The 17,890-nt window shown below is 40.1% G+C and overlaps 5 protein-coding genes across 5 annotated transcripts; 2 read left to right on the forward strand and 3 right to left on the reverse strand.

The window, feature by feature from the left end:
* Nucleotides 1-75: 75 nt before the first annotated feature.
* tmem243b (transmembrane protein 243, mitochondrial b) lies at nt 76-2,706 on the reverse strand. The gene is made up of 6 exons (XM_057324343.1): nt 2,582-2,706; nt 2,007-2,104; nt 1,312-1,532; nt 1,108-1,158; nt 918-1,022; nt 76-742 (listed from the first exon to the last, which is right to left on the reverse strand). The coding sequence occupies exons 3-6, from the start codon at nt 1,387-1,389 to the stop codon at nt 599-601; spliced, it is 378 nt and encodes a 125-aa protein (XP_057180326.1). The 5' UTR covers nt 1,390-1,532; nt 2,007-2,104; nt 2,582-2,706; the 3' UTR covers nt 76-598.
* Nucleotides 2,707-2,801: 95 nt separating this feature from the next.
* On the reverse strand, nt 2,802-3,778 carry meig1 (meiosis/spermiogenesis associated 1). The gene is made up of 2 exons (XM_057324344.1): nt 3,631-3,778; nt 2,802-3,343 (listed from the first exon to the last, which is right to left on the reverse strand). The coding sequence occupies exons 1-2, from the start codon at nt 3,763-3,765 to the stop codon at nt 3,215-3,217; spliced, it is 264 nt and encodes an 87-aa protein (XP_057180327.1). The 5' UTR covers nt 3,766-3,778; the 3' UTR covers nt 2,802-3,214.
* Nucleotides 3,779-4,214: 436 nt separating this feature from the next.
* dclre1c (DNA cross-link repair 1C, PSO2 homolog (S. cerevisiae)) lies at nt 4,215-7,815 on the forward strand. The gene is made up of 14 exons (XM_057324259.1): nt 4,215-4,650; nt 4,742-4,793; nt 4,882-4,966; nt 5,072-5,131; nt 5,227-5,282; nt 5,372-5,473; nt 5,566-5,638; nt 5,725-5,865; nt 5,948-6,049; nt 6,145-6,281; nt 6,372-6,426; nt 6,506-6,594; nt 6,677-6,774; nt 6,850-7,815. Exons 1-14 carry the CDS (start codon nt 4,542-4,544, stop codon nt 7,656-7,658), a joined length of 1,968 nt encoding a protein of 655 aa, XP_057180242.1. The 5' UTR covers nt 4,215-4,541; the 3' UTR covers nt 7,659-7,815.
* Nucleotides 7,816-8,028: 213 nt separating this feature from the next.
* hspa14 (heat shock protein 14) lies at nt 8,029-13,614 on the reverse strand. The gene is made up of 14 exons (XM_057323544.1): nt 13,448-13,614; nt 13,187-13,267; nt 12,901-12,983; nt 12,683-12,731; nt 12,491-12,596; nt 12,312-12,402; nt 12,128-12,232; nt 11,876-12,037; nt 11,634-11,789; nt 11,382-11,484; nt 10,483-10,698; nt 10,224-10,373; nt 9,889-9,956; nt 8,029-9,122 (listed from the first exon to the last, which is right to left on the reverse strand). Exons 1-14 carry the CDS (start codon nt 13,502-13,504, stop codon nt 9,035-9,037), a joined length of 1,515 nt encoding a protein of 504 aa, XP_057179527.1. The 5' UTR covers nt 13,505-13,614; the 3' UTR covers nt 8,029-9,034.
* A 148-nt stretch (nt 13,615-13,762) lies between these two features.
* cdnf (cerebral dopamine neurotrophic factor) lies at nt 13,763-17,839 on the forward strand. Its single transcript, XM_057323547.1, has 4 exons — nt 13,763-13,863; nt 15,518-15,645; nt 15,850-15,991; nt 16,746-17,839. The coding sequence occupies exons 1-4, from the start codon at nt 13,776-13,778 to the stop codon at nt 16,934-16,936; spliced, it is 549 nt and encodes a 182-aa protein (XP_057179530.1). The 5' UTR covers nt 13,763-13,775; the 3' UTR covers nt 16,937-17,839.
* Nucleotides 17,840-17,890: the final 51 nt, after the last annotated feature.

Below are 17,890 nucleotides of genomic sequence, written 5' to 3' on the forward strand. Positions count from 1 at the left end.
GTCTGTGAAACCGGGGCCTAGAGTCACCGTTCCATGCCTGTGTGCTATAACAAATGCGAAAAACATGAACGCATTACAGTTATGTATTTATTCATTACATAAAATTCCAATGATTAATGGCAGATGTGTAAAGTTTGTCACCATATCAAGTGTACAGTGACTTAGAAAAAGGAAGAAAAAGCAGCAATGACATAATGTCTTTAATCAAGTGCTCCGATTCAAGATTGCTTATCTAGTCATTTAAATACAAAAGGAAATGTCTCATTTGGGAATGTACTACAGGCGTGTCGTGTACAAGTATAAAAGCATTCTGCATTACACTGCCATGGCTTATTTCAAGAGGTCTTGGAATTACATTGGCATATAGGTTTGTAAGCTGTGTACAGCATTTCGGGTAGAAAAACGTGTGCATGACATCCCAGAGTGCTCCTGTTCATGAACATATTTGCATCTGACTCCCAAAGGCAGACTGGCCCAGCCCACATCTGGGGCTTGTATGAATTCTCCTGATTCAAACACTCACGTGAGCTTATGTGGGGTTCAAAGAGCCCACATAATGGACATTCATGTGATTGGGACGGTTCCCATGGAAACAGCTTTATAAGGCATTGCTCTGTTTGTCCCGTCCCACGTCATGAAAGTACAAGTTGGCACAAATGCACAGCAGAACGATGGAACACAGCATATAGTAGATCAAGTTGCGAAACTTGGGCTCCAAATCTCCTTGCCTATACCAATATATCTGAGAGAGACAGAGAGAGAGAGAGAGAGAGAGAGAGAGAAGATTGATGCGTTTGTGATTTCATTTGTTTAGATCAGGAAACGCATGACAAGACAGTCTGATGCAGTTATTATCTACCGTCTGGTAGCAATGGTACAGTGAGGAAATGCTTTTGTGTAACGTATCTCAGACTTACCAGCACCAACACTGAGCCGCAGACTAACATGATACAGACGGCAAAGAAAATATTCAACGGCTTAGGAGGCAGTGAGGGGAAGACAAATGAGCTAATAATGGTCACCTGAAACAGAAAGTGAGAATTTAGCATCGTGCCAAACCAACAATATCCATAGAAACACCAACTGCTCTTTCCTGTTCAAACTTACGAGAACGAGCAAAGACGTTAGTCCACCGATGACTAAATTAATGATTCTATCCTGAAAGGGACAAGAAAAACATGTATAAGTGATTTGACAGGTACCTCGAGGAAGTGTTGTTTTTGTTCGTTTGCTGGTTTAGAATAGCATGCTTTCATGAATCATGACAATAAGACACGAAAAATGTATTAAAGTAAAGATGAATTGTGTTACCCTGGCCGATGTCTCGCCAAACAGAGGCCTGTTGTCCATACCACTGGTGCCATAGGTGCGTGTCGTAAAGTCATCCATGGCAAGAGCACTACATAACCCTTTTCCCGATATCTTTTACCAGCAGCGTCCCTTCTTCAGTGGAGGTCGGCAATGCATGCTCCCCTCTCTCTTGTTAAGGTTTCCTCTTCTTTAGAAGCTGGATATCATTTTGGTTGGGTTACCTTAGGACATATCAGATCAGCCACACAGTTTAAAAATGAACATCCATTATTTTTATGAAAGGTGTGTGATTAACTGATAAAACACATTTGTCATGCACTTTTGTTCCTCTTCCGAGTCTTCCGAGGAATCAAAAGACGCCAGGTTGCAATGGTGTTTCAGAGTAACCAAACAAGTCCGTCTTTCTAACCATCAGCCTAGGGGCTTTCGAGCTTTTGCGGTCTGATTCATGAAATCGCACATGCACGGCCTTTCAAAAAAATGTGACCGGTCATGTGGGGAGTTGATCTGGCCGTCAGTGCATAAACATGTTTTGCACAAACTTACAAATGTGGCTTGTGTAGACTTTAGTGAAGCACATATATAAACACAAATAATCACTTAATCAAACTCAAACAACGCTTTAAGAAATGATTTTGCTGAAAAGGCTCAAATCCAAGTTATGTTATGCTGCTGTGTGCACTCCAACAAATTACCTTGAGATTTAAGATGACTCTTCATCCTTCTGATGATTAAAATGGCTGGTGAGTGGTGTGTGAGGATGGAAGACCAGGAGCACCTCCAGACTGTGTAACTGTGTTAGTAACCATAGATCAGCATTAGTGTCTGATGGAACTTCCTTGCACTTTTTACTATTGATTGCTCAAATCTATATGGATCTAATTCCTTCTTTAAAAACGTAAGGCGGCTTACACTATTACAGACCTAACACACTTTCACATGACAAGAGAGAATGTTCATCTTAACAGTCCAGTACATTACTTCAGCAATTTGACTATCACTGCTTGTGCATGGACTGATTTTGTTCTTGCATAAATTATAACTGACCAATAAACTATTAATAAAGCATGCGGATTTAAGGTCAGTAATATACGAAAACGAATTGTGATTCTTTAACTTGAAAACAAAAAGGTAACGTTAAATATGAGTAATCAGTTTGTTCCTGTTGAATAAATCAAAGCCATCAAACAGCCAACCGGCTAATGTAAACTAAAACAAACTACAATAACAAAGGTGTTAGTGTTTAATAAACTGTTATAATATAACATACCTGGATGTGAAAGAAACGTTGGGGTTTATTGATCACACGGGGTGTTTTCTGACGAGAGTATTATCCGCCTGACTTCCCAAGAGCAGCAGAGCGCCGTAAAGACGACTAGCTGCTTGAAACCGGAAGTCGCGTCGTCTTAAAGGGCCACACGGTTTGTTTGTCATTACCACATTTTTGGTATATATACTAATAAAGCATTAATCAAACCATACAAGTGTAATTGATACAAGGGGCTTATTTATTATTAAGTATTTTAATAAAACAAGACAAACATAAATCTTATTTGTTTTCTTTACCCTACAACAAACGTTTTTTTAAATAATACAAATCAACTGTCAAAGCAGCTTTGCTCTTAAACACATGGACATATTTGAATTCCTAGATGCAATAAACAAATAAATAACATAAAAATCGATTTTATTTATGTTTACTGGTATTCACACATTAAATACGTGGATAAGGGGTTGAATTTGACCTTTAAATATAGACCATGAAATGGTTCGTTTACATGAAAATGTTTATTCAGATTGAATTGTACAGTGGATGAAGACTTTGACATGTCGACTGGATGAAGACTTTAACAACTGCGCTTTAAAAAAAAACATGGGAAAAGTGCTGGTTGAATTTGGGCCATCAGTACCCATAAACCTTTACTTTATGGACCTCTCTATCTTCACACTCCCTCTTTCTGTTGTAGTAGTAGAATGTATTATCTCGACGTTGAAGCTTCTTCACAAACCCAGTGTCTGGCCATCTGTCAATCTGGGGCAACAGTAAATCAGTTCTTTATTTTCAGTTAGAGCAAATATAATTAAGTATTAATTGTGGAAATGACCGTAAGTGACTAATCAGGAAATAGTAGAGATACACCTATAAAGAGATAAGAAGCATATAATGCTCCAGTGTATTAAATATACTGTATGTTGTACTGAATCACACTGAAGAAGTATGAAAAATGTAAGCATTATATAATGTAAGAATGTTCGTTGATGTTAGTAATGGAAGCAAAGCTATGGTTAAGTGGCATATGTTGAAGAGAAACAGTGTACCTCGACTTGTTTAATTTGCCTGTACTCCAGTTCATCTCTGTATCCAGCTTGCTGGAATCTGTACAGGTTCTCAACCTCACCTGTCCATTGCTTTGCTCGGCTCATGGACTTCGGTCTGGCGTTAGTATCCATCATAACAGAGGATATGTTCTGTACATAAAAAAAACAAGAAAAATGTCACAGTATTATTCTTAGGAATAATTAACACGTCCCATTTCTTGCAATAGTCAAATCAACAGTACAGCAGTACAAACAGCCGAGTAGTTTAGAAAAGATGTAGATTTACAGGACAGCTAATCTGATCTCATTTGCGTAGAAGAGGCTTTGCGTTTTATTCCTGAATTAAACACTACGTCTAACGTTAATTATCATCAAAAACATGTCAAAATATATTATTAATAATGTTTTATACAAACTTTTGACGTAAGCGATAACAGCAGAATCGTTCGTTCAGTAAGCTACTGTAGGCTGCTTATCATCGTTCCTAAGCAACCGTACTGAAAACAAATAGTGCTGGCCGATAGAAAGCTCACTCGAGGAAACCGTTTGGTTGGCCATCCAAAACTATTCCCGGAAATCAAATGGCGCAAAGTAGATGTAGTCTTACACACAACATTAAAAAAAAAACATCGTGAAGTGTACATTTTTATTTGAATTCCCCCATTCAAGAGTATAACGTTAATCGCGTTTTGCACTTTTATGTGGATTTGACATTTTATAAAAGCAATGTTTTCTAGTCCAACAGATGTCGCTGTCTTTACAGATGTTGATTTCAGACTCCGACGTGTTGTCATACCAATGCGATGTCATGAAGAGGAAAAGCAGATGCATGAATTCTAGATCCCAAGTTCAGAGAGACCGAAGACTGTGCTGTCTTGTGTGTTTATGTGTTTTTGAGCCTAAACTTCAACATGAGCTCTTTTGCCGGACGCATGAAGGAGTATCCCACCATCTCCCTGGACCGATTCGACAGGGAGAATTTACACGCAAGAGCTTATTTTCTCTCTCATTGCCACAAAGGTAAATCATAAGCATCGAGTTCGATCCCATTGGTTCCTAATTCGAAGACATTAGTTTGTTTGGCGTAATTGTTGTTGTTTTTTTGTAACAGATCACATGAAAGGATTAAAAGGACCGTTGCTTAAGAGAAAGCTAAAGTTCAGGTGAAGTTCAAGTTCTTCGATAACATTTTATGTTTAACAATTACTTTGTTGTCGTACAGTTGACATGTGAAACTTTACCCTCCGTTAGTTTGACTGTCAAGCTGTACTGCTCATTTGTGACAAAGGAGCTCCTGCTTAGTAACCCAAGATATGGATTCTGGGAAGATCACATCGTAAGTATTTTTCCCAGCCAGCCACGTTTCCAACATTGTTTTGCCTAACAGTTGGACAGAATGCTGCTGCTTTTGAAAGCTTTTAATGCTGACATCGAATATCAGGTCGCCCTGGAACTGGACAGTCCTACTCACATATCTCTGATCGACGAAACCACTGGAGAGGTGGGCCGTTAACTTCTTGTTTATTCTGTGTTACAACTTGTATTACAAAGAAGATCCAGTGTAGTTCATCTTAAATTGTATTGTTATTTTTTCAGTCGGAGGATGTTGTTGTCACATTGCTCCCTGCTGGACACTGTCCAGGATCAGTTATGTAGGTATCTTTGAACTTTTATGTTTTGGAAAATATGAACTCTACAGTTCTTGATAAGGTTTACACGTTGTCATTGAATCTTGATGTAGGTTTCTCTTTGAGGGTTCTCGGGGTACAGTTCTGTACACCGGAGACTTCAGATTGGCCATTGGAGATGCTGCCAGAATGGAACACCTGCACTCTGGAGACAGGTGAGCATCACGCAAGTCTTTTACCTTTACTTCTTCCTGTAGACAGACAGAACCCTTTTTTAGTTCACTTACAAACAATGTTGTCATTTCAGAGTAAAAGACATTCAGAGTGTGTATCTCGATAGTACATTTTTTAACTCGAAGTACCATCAGATACCTAGTAGGGTAAGAATTAACACTCACTTCGTTAAATGTACTATATTACATACCTGTGCCAATGTCCTTCTCAATCACATATCTCACTGTTTCAGGAGGCTTGTTTGACCGGTATTACGCAGCTGGTGCGAGACTGGATTTGTCGGAGTGCGTACCACGTAGTTTGGTTGAATTGTAAAGCAGCGTATGGTTATGAATATCTCTTCACCAACCTGGGACAGGAGTTCAGTTCACCGGTCAGAGATTTCTACAGATTTTGCACCCGGTTTACTTTCGTGTTGACAAACGAACAACTTTTAACCAATTTTCCTATTACAGATACATGTCAACAACTTGGATATGTTCAAGAAAATGCCTGAAATTCTGTGTCACATGACTACCAACCGTGCAACGCAGATCCATGCTTGCAGGCACCCTAAGGCAGGCTTAACTTCTTTGCACAAGGATGTCTTATGATTGGTCTCATCTTGAATAAGGGCTTGTAGACTGAGAGCAGAATTGTGGTTCTTTGACAGGATGAGATGTTTTTCAGGGCCAGCAGGTTACCGTGCGGCTCCACGGCTCCTGACGGCACTCCGCTGAACATCATCAGCATCAAACCCTCGACGATATGGTTTGGAGAACGGTCCAAAAAGACTTCAGTCGTTGTCAAGTGAGTCTTAATCATAATACGGCTTTCAAAGTCTCCATGAAATGAAACCAGCTTTTTTGGGATGTTCTATGATTGTTACTTTGGTTTCAGGATGGGCAGCAGCTCTTACAGAGCGTGTTTTTCCTTTCACTCTTCTTACTCGGAGGTGAGAATCATCCTGCTGTGAAAAATGCAGAATATTCCATAATGGCCCGGTCTTAAGCAATTTTACTTCCTCTAACTAGGTCAAGGACTTCATGTCTTACATTTGTCCTGTAAACATCTATCCTAGTGTCATTCCCTTGGGACAAACGCTAGAGGACGTTGTGGAGCTGTAAGGATGGGTCGTTCTGCTCATCTCACTTGCTGTATATCTATGAAATACTTGCTGTAAAATAACCTTTTTTTCACTTCAGGTTGAAGCCACTGAGTAGAAGCCGCTCTGAAGGAGAGGACGTTGTCTACAAGCCGCTGGGAACACTCAAAAGAACCAGGAAGCGGTGCACATCAGAAGGTATAAATCGTTAGTCTGAACTATGAATGGCATGCTTGTTTACCGTCTTATCTAACCAACTTTTCTCCCCCTCAGGCTCAGACAGTGATGGGGACCTGTTTGATGAGGTTGCCACGGCTCCAAGGAGGCGGAAGATGCCAGTGACTGACGTGACCAAGGTTGCCGCTTACACACAGCCTCACAGCCCTAGAAAAGATTCCCCTGATAAGGACCAAATGAATATCCTCCCAGAGCCCCGCCCCTCCACACAGCCTTCCAATTACATTGACTGCACAGAATCAAACGATGATGATGATGACGACGATGAGCTTTCAAACATCATGCCTCACCCATCAGGTGCTGCTTCACCCTGCACAGAAATGCCATGCCCGCCGCCCACATCCAATTCAGACACAACCCCGTCCAAGGCGGCTCCGCCCCGCTGGGAAAACTTCTTCAGGGCTGACCCAGTGTTGACCGATGAGAGCGAGCTGGATAACAGTCAAACGCAATCCACTGAAAACACGTCTCAGTCACCGGAGCGGTTTCTTGAAGACGAGGATGACGGCTGTCACATGACCTCCTCACAGTCTACACATATATCAGATGAAGTTACAGACAGCTCAAGTCAAATAGATATGGTTCTTGTACAAGTGGATGACAGTAAGGCTGTTACTAGCGACCAAGAGACCAATGGGCTGCTTCAGGGTGGTACATGCAAACCCGGTGAGGTGGCGTCAGATGTGATCGGTAGCTGTAATGAGCCGAAATCAGACTCGCAGGTATCATCAGACTTTGAGCTTCCACCAACACCTGGTTCTAAAGTCCCGGAGCCAGAGGAGCTGAAAGAGCTGTACAGGAAGTTGGCAGCAGGGCAGGAAGTTGTAAAAAGGAAGATTTTTTGATGTTAAGTCAGCATTCATTTTCTGGACCATTCAAAATGCAAAACAATAAAGTCTTGAAACAAATTGATCACCTTTTTACTGTCCTGAAATTGCATGCAAGTCTGCAGTGAAATAAATCCATTTGTTGCATTATTAATGACACAAAATAAGTAATCGCATCCAGAATAAAAGTTTGTGTTTACATCATATATGTCTACGTACTTTGCATATTGATTTTGTGTTCATAAATACAAACACACACACACACACACACACACACACAGACAGATGAATACATATTTAGGAAATATTTAAACGTATTTATTATATTTACCAATAATTTACATTTTTTTCTTAAATATATGCATGTGTGATAATACAAAATATTATGCACAGAACACAGATGTATATTATGTAAACACAAACTTTTATGCGATTAATCGTTTGACAGCCCTAAAAATAAGCAATCGGTTATTTTTTTACATGACATCCCAACAGTCGAGTGAAAGAAGTCAAAGCTTTGATATATTTATTGTAACTACAAAACTGCAACGGGTTTATAGAAATATTGTCGTAAATACAGAAACGCTGAAATGACGCAAACACAGCACAAGCATTTGTACTCTAAACAAAGTTTATTGCGTGATACTTTCACTTGACTAAACGGGGAACAGCTTTTGCACCTGCTCAGCGTGTGACTGCACCAGATAAAACACACGAGATTACATCAGCAAGCCACATACGTATATTGTATACTCACACATACAATCTCATGGGAAACCATCCGTTCTACCTTCATCTGCCTCTTTCTCCAGGACAGGCCTTGACTGATCTGTTTAGTGTAATGGCATCATTTACTTTGTTGAATTTTGCTTATCACATCCATCAATACTATTGACTTGTGATTAAAACAATGCTGGGATGCAGGTAACACGAAGGCACACAGTATTGACATAATTTGCAAACAAAATACAACAGTCATAGGGACTATATCATTCATTTTAAAGAAAGCTTCAAAAACGCACTCTATAAATATGTACTTGCATGTCATTCCAAATCCATATGCTGTTATGGATATTTGAAGAATATCTGTGAACAATGATTTCAGTTTCTCATAAAAAGCTTTTGCTTTGCCTGTAGAATATTTGAATTCTAGAAACCAAGTCCCATTGTTTTTTGTTTTTTACTTTTGTATAAAAAAGTACAGGCAAGGCGGTTTGGAATGACACGAGAATTGGTAAATGACACTTTAAACTGTTCCTTTAACTAAAACATAACAAATTGAGAGGACTTAGATCTAGAGAGATCTAAAGCACCTACACAGGAAAACCTCATGACATGCAGGTGTTTAGCTACAGTATGGAATCGAGATGGCAACATGTTACAACAATTCAAGGTTATGATGCAGCAGCAGCCGTTTCTATGGTGATGGCCTCGGATCTGCCACTGCCCTTCTCTGTGCATGTCACATGCAGTGAACCATCCCTGAAATTAAACAGTTTAGACCAATTCAATTCTAACAGAATATTGTTAATTACTTAAAAGGGATAGTTCACCCAAAAATGAAAATTCTGTCATGGAACACATCTCTTCCGTCAACACCTGACTGATCAGCTCTGACACTTCTCTATTTTCTACTCTTAAAAAAAAAAAAAAAAAAAACTTAGCTCTGCACACTGTGATAGGCTATGTGAGACCAATTTTCTTTTGTTGCACTTATGCTTTTTGTTGTCCTTATGTTGTTCCAACTGCTTCCATTGTTTCCCTCATCTGTAAGTCGCTTTGGATAAAAGCGTCTGCTAAATGACTCAATGTACATGTAAATGGAACTCAACCTCAAGTGGTACCAAACCTGTATACATTTCTTTGTTCTGTTGAACACAAAGAAAGATATTTGGAAGAATGTTAGCAACTGAGATTTCTGGGGCAAAATTGACTACCATTAAAATGCCTCAGAACTGTTTGCTTTCCTAAATTCTTCAAAATATTTTCTTTTGTCTTTAACAGAACAAAAAAAAATACAATATTTCTTTCTACTATTGTAGTCAATGGTGCCCCAGAAATCTCAGTTGCTAACATTCTTCCAAACATATTCCTTTGTGTTAATGCAAACAAAGACATTTATTCAGGTTTGGAACAACTTGAGGGTGAGTAAATGATGACAGAATTGTGATTTTTGGGTGAACCATCCATCTAAATGCAAGTTCAACAGCATTATTAAAACATCATAATGGCATTATGTTTTCATTACCTCTTCATTGTTAGAACTGTGACGATGTCGTGCATGTCCTCTTTTGGTTCCAGGTCTCTAAGTACAATCTAGAAAAATAAAACGATTGATACATCTGAAACATTCATAAATGAACTCTTCAAATCAGCCTACACGTCATCTCATATCTCGGTTTTCTGGAATCCTTGATTTTAAATAACTAAAACAAAATGTAGAAATAGAAAAACATCTTCAGGGTGATCCAAAACCGAATTCACAACATCCAGATTTATTTTGCAGTCATTTCCAGCTGACTGTATGTTATCCCTTAATTATTTGAGATTTGTACAGAAAAGTCTCTTAAAAGGGGTGCCAACCTGTGCGATCGCTCGCTGCGCCTGGTACAGCTCCAGGCTCACTGACGACAGGCTGCCAGGACCCTGTAGAGAGTGATGGCGGCGGGCGGGGAGAGGTGTGCCAGATGGAAACAAAATTGTGAAAACCTCCGTGCCCGAGTCATCCACCTCCTTTAAAAGAGAAAGACAGAAATCAACCGATTCAGAACCCCATCTACTGATTGATAAACTAAATATAGCTTTAGTACACAAGCGCTTTCGATCGCCTCACTGTACCCACCTTAACGGTGATGTCGCTGGCACAGCAGTCTAAAGTGATGGAATCTTCCCCGAGCGCCATGCTCTCTTTTCCCACCAGGATGCCCGCCTGCATGGCAGCGCCCACCGGAATGACTTCATCTGGGGGGATGGAGTTCAACAGCTCCACGTCTGGGAACAGATCTCTGATCATCTGTTGCAACTTGGGAATGCGAGCCGAGCCTCCACACAAGACAACCTTAGACATGATCTGAATGAGTTCAATCTCCATTTAAAGTTTTCATGTAAAAACCTGGATTCATCTCATTCTGATGCGTTAAGCGTGAGTGATTTACATGTGAAGTCAATGCAAAGACGCGATAGGACATCCTGCGGCGCGATTTGCATGAATGACACGCACGAATCGCGCGAGTTGAAAAATCTAAACTTTGGCGAATATTCGCGCCGCGTTAACCAATCAGGAGCTTGCTCTGGTAGTGACGTGATTACGACGTAGCGAGCGGAGGCAGAAATCCGAAACAACAATGCAGGACAACATCATCGTCGCTCTATGTACCCTAATACCCGGAGCTGTACGATACTACGAACGAGCCTACGCCGTTTTTTTCAGCCTTCCGTAGCACAAAGCGCAGCTACCCTCTCAACAAAAGCCATGTCAGCCATTTCTGGAGCCGCCTGGCAGAAGCCCCTCCCATGACGCGAATTGGCGTCTGTTGTGAAGTGAATTTCACGCGCGAATGAAGCGAGTACACTCAAAATGTTCAAGCGTCCAACTACGCGCGAATAGCGCAATTTATTCGCCAAGTCGCGTCTGGTGTGAACGCTCAGTTACACGGCTGGGTCTGTATTAACGGCCTGTAAGGTTCAAACATAAAACTCTGGCTCCCCCTTCTGGCCACAGGCACTCAAATGTTGCATTACCTTGTTGATGTCCGAGGTGGACAGGTTTACTTGCTCCAGGAGGTTTTTGACTGGCTGAATGCTCTTATTAAAGAGGCTGGAGCATATCAGCTCAAACCGGGCTCTATGGACAGAACCAAGCATCACATGGTGAGTATTTTTCCCTCATCTGCAAGTTGCTTTGGATAAAAGCGTCTGCTAAAAGACTAAATGTAAATGTATTATTTACGCTATAATATTGATTTAATTGAAGACGCATCTTCATCAGCTCACCTGGACACATTGCACTCAAAGTCCATGCCATCGTACAGCGAGTCTACAAAGCAGTTGGCGCTGCCCAGGGTAGACAGCGTGTGCTTGGCCAGATCAGCACCATTCATGAGCTTTAGCATCGCCCTGGGGTTACCGGTCACATCCAGCTTGTAAGTCCTGCAGACCCACATAAGGAACAAATCGAAATAAAATAGCACAAAAAATACAAAACCTGCACACAAGTACACTAGAGATCTACTGACTTTTTGAACTCCGCAGCGAGATGTCGCGCGAGCTCATGCGTGAAGCTCTCGCCTCCCGTACTGTGGTCTGTTTGCGTGGCGACGACGCGGTACATTCCACTGTTTACCTCCAGGATGGTGACACTCAGCGACGTGCCTCCAAGTTTGTACACAAGGACGTGACTGTGGTTTAAAAGTGTAGTAATGACATTTCCAAGACCTAATCCAAAAGAAACCGTTCATCTCAGATATGCAGAAATTTCTTGGCTGTACCTTTTTCCCAACGGGGAGTCCTGCCCAATTCCATATGCCAAGAGGGCAGCGGACGGTTCGTGAATCAGCCTGAGAACATTGAACCCGGCACTATCTGCAGCTTGCCTACAATACAACATCATAATTCCAATACAATTGTGCTCCAGCTAAACGAAACACCATCTCGTCACATGAAGCCGTATACCTGAGTGCCTTCTTCTGCATTTCTCCAAACTCAAACGGCACCGTAATGACGGCGTCGTTCACATCTGAACCCAAGGCTGACTGCGCCGTCTCTGCCGAGAACATGAACATTAAAGCCGGCCCGCACTGAACATGTTAACTATGAGAGGAAGTGGTGTGCAAGCATTCAGAAAAGTGTACCTTTCATTTTGTGGAAGATTAATTTTGCTACATCTTCAGGCAACACATACTTCGTCGTCTCTCCTGTGTCGATTTCATACCTAGGTAGGTCACCTTTGCTGACAACCTGATGTAATATAGAATAATATCGAATCATGCAAGGCACATCATTTTATGGCTTAATACATAAACAAAACAGCTTGATAAACGCACAATGCACTTGCTTTCTTCTCTGTGTGTCTGAGCATCTGGGTCATCGTATCTGAAAGCAAAAGGACAAAACATTAACCCTTGAATCATTAAACAAACTTGAATGACAACTTTGATCCTTCACATTTAAAGTGATTGCACAGCTTAAATTAAAGTAGTGTGTAAATGTGAAAATAGCTTTAAAAACTACTAAAATACACTGAGTGTGACGCATAACATACCGTCTGCCCAGGATCTGCTTCACTTTGACAACGGTATTTGTGGCATTTCGTATTCTGCCCTGCTTAGCAGCAATACCAACTATCTATAAAACAAAGGAATCAGAAAACAAACCATTAAACATAACCTGACATTTATATGACATGTATAACCTGACATCTACGCTTCATTCATCAAAACACACAACACGAGATGTGAATGTATTAACGTTACAGTCACTGTACGCAGAACATACATACAGAAGCATTCGAAAGAACTACAGCATCCGTGTCTTCTTGAGTAAATCACCTGCTCATTTTCTCTGTATGCCACTACAGCCGGTGTGACCCTGTCTCCAGCATCATTGGCAACAACATCTGCTCGCCCATCCTGCGGTAAAAAGTTTAACAATGTTCATAAACCAGAGAGAGCTTGGCAAACCTTCATTCATTCCCCATAAAGACCACCAACACGGCCGCATAGACAAAAACACGTCGTATATTTTCTAAGTCTAGCTTCACATACGCTTTCATTTTGCAATATAACGCTTTATTCTCATGACAAATTTACCTTAAATACGGCAACGCAGGCACATGTGTAACCAAAGTGCACACCGATGGCAGCCATGCTTCCGAAAATTTCAGCCGGAAGCCGGTACTCGTATGCAAATTAGAAAGGGGGGCTCATGAGGGCAGTCGAATCACAGGCGAGTCGCTTGAGTTGTTAACCAATCGGAGGTTCGCTATGCTGACGCAAGCACAAGCGTAAGCGAATAGTAGAGCTCTTTGGCGAACCGTAGCCACTAACGCCACACCCCCAGCCAACGAGAGCGAGGTGTGTGCTGGGTATTGAAGTCCACGTAAAAGTGCGTCTCCATACGCGTTTTAAAAGCGGTGTCATGTCTTCTACTAACGTGTTTTTCACTCCGTTTCTTTTGCTTTTCTGTGTTGTTTTATTCCCCATTACTGATGCAGAGGAATGCGAAGGTGAGATTGGTCGTTTTGGGTGTCAATGCGCACGAGCCTCTGCAGTTAAAAATAGTTGCTTGAACTGTGTTGGGTTATTTTACGCAAGTGCATGTGCGTGTCACAGTAAATAAAGTACATTTATGAAATAAAGTTACTTTTCAAAAGGAGATGTGGGTTTGTGTTGCATGGAACAGTGGAAGCTCTACTATGGTAATACCATGGTGGTAATGTATTATGGCAATGCCCCGCTTTAAAAAAAAGATTTTTGCTGCTTGTTCAATTTACTTAACTTGCTTAAGTTAAATCAACACAACTTTTGGAAAATTTGGTCACATGATTTTTTATGTTTAGTCATATAACTGAATCCGTTCATGTTGGAACAACATAAAGGAGTTGGGTTGTGTTAACATAAAACAGTTACATATGGGCAGAGGACTTATATTTCCCAGCATGCTTTGAGTATAACTGCATTTTGAGAGTTCTTTTCTTAAATAAGTGTTATTTTATGCATTTTTCAGTAAAAAGAAACCCTTGTTAGTGTTTAATGTTCATTTATCTTTAAGATTTTGAAGAGTTCTGAATTAAGGAATTTTTGAGTTCTGTGGTTACCATGGTTTATAAAGCGTTGCCTTCGGTTATGTCTTGGGCGGTTACAATCCTTTAATTACATTTCTGATGAGTTATTTTAACTCAATATCTTCTTATTGAAGTTAGATGAAGTAATGTCAAACATGTTAATGTTAAACATGTGTAATAAAAAAATGTTCTTGAGTGCTTTCATTAAATAAGTTTATCTGTAAAATTGTTTTTTTTTTATATTGGTTTCATGTAAAATATGCATGTATATGACACAAATGAATTTAATCAAGACTACTAAAAAAATTAAGTTCACACAACAAGATTATAAAGAGTCGTTTCAAACAAATTAGATTTTGTTGGAGAAATGTAATTCAATTTCGTGTAAAAGTTTTCCTTAATTTAATTAAGTTCGTTCAACAACTTTTTTTTGAGTGCTGCCTGCTATGCTATAACAAACATTTTATTTATTTTTAATAAATAAAATAATTGTTGTTCTGTTTAAAAATGTATTTACATGTTTTTTAACCATTCCTATTTAAAGAAGAATATTGCTTTAAATTGTGAGACAGGATTATTACAAACCAATTACTATTGCTGACACATTACAATATGCTTTGGTTTGTTTACACTACACTGTACTTTTTATTGTAGTCAACTAAATGTAATTTGAATACATTTTGTTTTGACAAAATTATAAATGTTCTAACTAACTAACTAACTAACTAACTAAATGAACTAAAAACATGGAAAAAAGAAACTTAAAAAGATGAGTTGAGGTTTTTTACATTGTAGTTAACTGCATTGGTTAACATTATTTATCCATAGCCTACTGAACATTTCTACAGCATTGATTATTCTTAGTAAATGTTTACTAATAGGGGTTTTAAATCAAACATTCTGTATGGCTATGTTAGTTAATACAATGAATTAACAAAAAAAAAAAAATGTATTCGTATGAACTAAGATAAACAAATACAAAAAATGTTGTAAAATGTAAATTGTTCATTGTCAGTTCATGTTGGGAAATACAATTAATGTATGAAACCTTGTGTTTTTCAGTGTATAAGTGCAAATGTGTACATGTGTTCCGCAGTGTGTGTAAATGTCCTGGAGCGCCTTTACACCTCACTAGTTATGAGGCACACAGAGCTCTCCCCAGAGCTGGTGGAGGAGGGTCTCATCAGAACGTGTGCTGAGGCTACAGGAAAAGAGAACAGATTAGTAAGAACAGCACCAAAACAAGCTCACTTTATCATTTTCCGCTCATTGCTTGCTTGGTCTGTCTTTGGAGACCGCTTCCTAACCAGCAGAACAGCACAAACAAACATTGTTCAATTATTCATATGTGGAATGGAACACTTGTTATATTGAACGTAGCCTATTAGGGCTTGTAATTCAAACCTCAATCAATATTCTTTACCTCAGTGTTATTACCTCGGCGCCTCGAGTGATGCAGCAGCCAAAGTGACAGGTGAGGTGAGCCGCCCCCTCAGTGCTCACGTTCCTGTCCACAAAATCTGCCAGAGACTTCAACGCAGAGACGGCCAGATCTGTGAGCTTAGATACGGTACGCGATTAAGCAAAAGACCCTTTCTAACAGACCATGCGTGTTTGGAGTAGATTGGGGTCAGACTGCCAACTCCGTTCAGACATTAACATCTTGGAGATAATGGTAAAGAGGGGACATAATTGTGGAAACAGGAGAGTTTGGCGTTCTATATAGATGTACTTATACAACGCAAAGCTCCTTCCTCAGTCTGAGCAGACCATTTATGGAAACAAAGATGACAAAAATGGGTCATTCAGAATGCGTCACTGTGATGTCAGAACTATCAACAAATTAACATACACAATACACACATGTATATATCGGAGGTCATTTACATTAAAGGTACAGTAAGGCGGACAGCTTTTTGAATTCTAATGTTTAGAGAGACGATGGAAACATTATAAATTGACTTGTATGTATACAATATTTGAATTTCTTTGAGAAAATTGTTTTGCATGCACAACTAATACATTCGTGTATTAAAGGGAAAAGTTACCCCCAAATTTTGGTGGAAAATTGGAAATTTACTCATGTCATTGTAAACCTGCATGACTTTCTTTTATTTGCTGAATAGAAAGAAGACATTTTGAAGAACCATTGACTTCCATTGTATTGATACAAAACCACCGAGACATTTCTCAGAATATCTTCTTTTCGTGTTCCACAGAAGAAAGTAATATACTGCTTGATGAATAAATGACGACGGGTAACTTATCCCTATACAGTGATGCAAGATTATCTTACGGATTTATTTGGTGTGTGTATGATTCAGAACGTCCGGTGCTGGACTGGAGCAGGGATGCTTTGTCTAAAATGCGAGTTCTGGAGCTGAAAAGAGTCTTGGCCTCATGGGGAGAGGAATGCAGAGCCTGTCTGGAGAAGAGTGAATTTATAGATCTCATCCAGGAGGTGGCCCTCAAACATAGCGCAGCGCAGCACAGAACGCATGCAGAGGAGTTCTGAGGGCCTCCTGGTGCAGCAGCACGCTGAGGACACACAGCTCTGATGAGAGGGCCTCCTGGTGCAGCTCCATGCTGGAGCCTGCTTCTTGTGCAGCTGCCCTCAGGGACACTGTTGATATTGCACTGAGGTTCCTTTTAATCCTGTTCATAATATTAGTTACGATTGGCTATTGTGCAGTATGTGCACACTTCCCCATGCAGCGTCTCATTGTTCTGTACTGATGTAAGCATTTTTACTTATTAGTTCCAATTAATTGTTGCTCACAGAGATGGTTCACATATACAGCTATTTGATTTGAAAGGTGATGAGAGCTTGGGTTAAGCTTTAAAGGGATAGTTCACCCCCAAAAATGAAAATCCTGGCATAACTGATCAGCGGCGGCACCCATTCACTTCTATTGTATGACAGCAAACCAATGCAAGTCAATGGATTCTGTCCCTGCTCGTTTAACAACATTCTTCAAAATATCTTCTGTTGTGTTCTACGGTGAGTAAATGATGACAGAATTTTGGGGTGAATTGTCAATTTAAAACCACAACTACATGCCTATTCGTACTGGAACCTATTTCACCCCAAAATCCAAAGAAAGAATGGAGAAATCATCCTTTGCTTGAAGAAATTAAAGCCTATTTTAAGACCACATCATTTGCATCTCAAGCCCATTTCCAAAAAAAGAAAAACCTCGGTTGCAACGCTGTAATGAAAAATAAATAAATAAAAATAGGCTTCATTTTTAAGCACAAATTTTCCCACCCGTGTATGTGTCACATTCTATTTCGGTGCTAAAACCTGCCCGTCCGTGACTACGTGTTAACATGAAGACGCATACGTGTGTGCGAGGGCGCGTACGGACGTATGACATAATTGCGTGTCACTACCCTGACCTCTCGTAAGGACGGCATTGTTGTGACGATCCGTCCATACACACGTCGAACAAAGGACGCCCACGCGACC

This window comes from Triplophysa rosa, linkage group LG24 (genome assembly GCF_024868665.1).
Source record: "Triplophysa rosa linkage group LG24, Trosa_1v2, whole genome shotgun sequence".
NCBI lineage: Eukaryota > Metazoa > Chordata > Actinopteri > Cypriniformes > Nemacheilidae > Triplophysa > Triplophysa rosa.

Coding starts and splice junctions, on each gene's coding strand:
- meig1 (XM_057324344.1), bottom strand. CDS start 3,765: ATGATGGATACTAACGCCAGACCGAAGTCCATGAGCCGAGCAAAGCAA. Junction 3,344..3,630: donor GGCAAATTAAACAAGTCGAG/GTACACTGTTTC, acceptor CTGTTGCCCCAG/ATTGACAGATGGCCAGACAC.
- dclre1c (XM_057324259.1), top strand. CDS start 4,542: ATGAGCTCTTTTGCCGGACGCATGAAGGAGTATCCCACCATCTCCCTG. Junction 5,283..5,371: donor CACTGTCCAGGATCAGTTAT/GTAGGTATCTTT, acceptor ATCTTGATGTAG/GTTTCTCTTTGAGGGTTCTC. Junction 5,474..5,565: donor CACCTGCACTCTGGAGACAG/GTGAGCATCACG, acceptor TTGTCATTTCAG/AGTAAAAGACATTCAGAGTG.
- tmem243b (XM_057324343.1), bottom strand. CDS start 1,389: ATGGATGACTTTACGACACGCACCTATGGCACCAGTGGTATGGACAAC. Junction 1,159..1,311: donor TTGGCGAGACATCGGCCAGG/GTAACACAATTC, acceptor TGTCCCTTTCAG/GATAGAATCATTAATTTAGT. Junction 1,023..1,107: donor TAACGTCTTTGCTCGTTCTC/GTAAGTTTGAAC, acceptor TTTCTGTTTCAG/GTGACCATTATTAGCTCATT.
- cdnf (XM_057323547.1), top strand. CDS start 13,776: ATGTCTTCTACTAACGTGTTTTTCACTCCGTTTCTTTTGCTTTTCTGT. Junction 13,864..15,517: donor TGATGCAGAGGAATGCGAAG/GTGAGATTGGTC, acceptor TGTGTTCCGCAG/TGTGTGTAAATGTCCTGGAG. Junction 15,992..16,745: donor GATCTGTGAGCTTAGATACG/GTACGCGATTAA, acceptor TGTATGATTCAG/AACGTCCGGTGCTGGACTGG.
- hspa14 (XM_057323544.1), bottom strand. CDS start 13,504: ATGGCTGCCATCGGTGTGCACTTTGGTTACACATGTGCCTGCGTTGCC. Junction 12,038..12,127: donor GACTCCCCGTTGGGAAAAAG/GTACAGCCAAGA, acceptor TTTAAACCACAG/TCACGTCCTTGTGTACAAAC. Junction 9,123..9,888: donor ACAGTTCTAACAATGAAGAG/GTAATGAAAACA, acceptor GTTTAATTTCAG/GGATGGTTCACTGCATGTGA.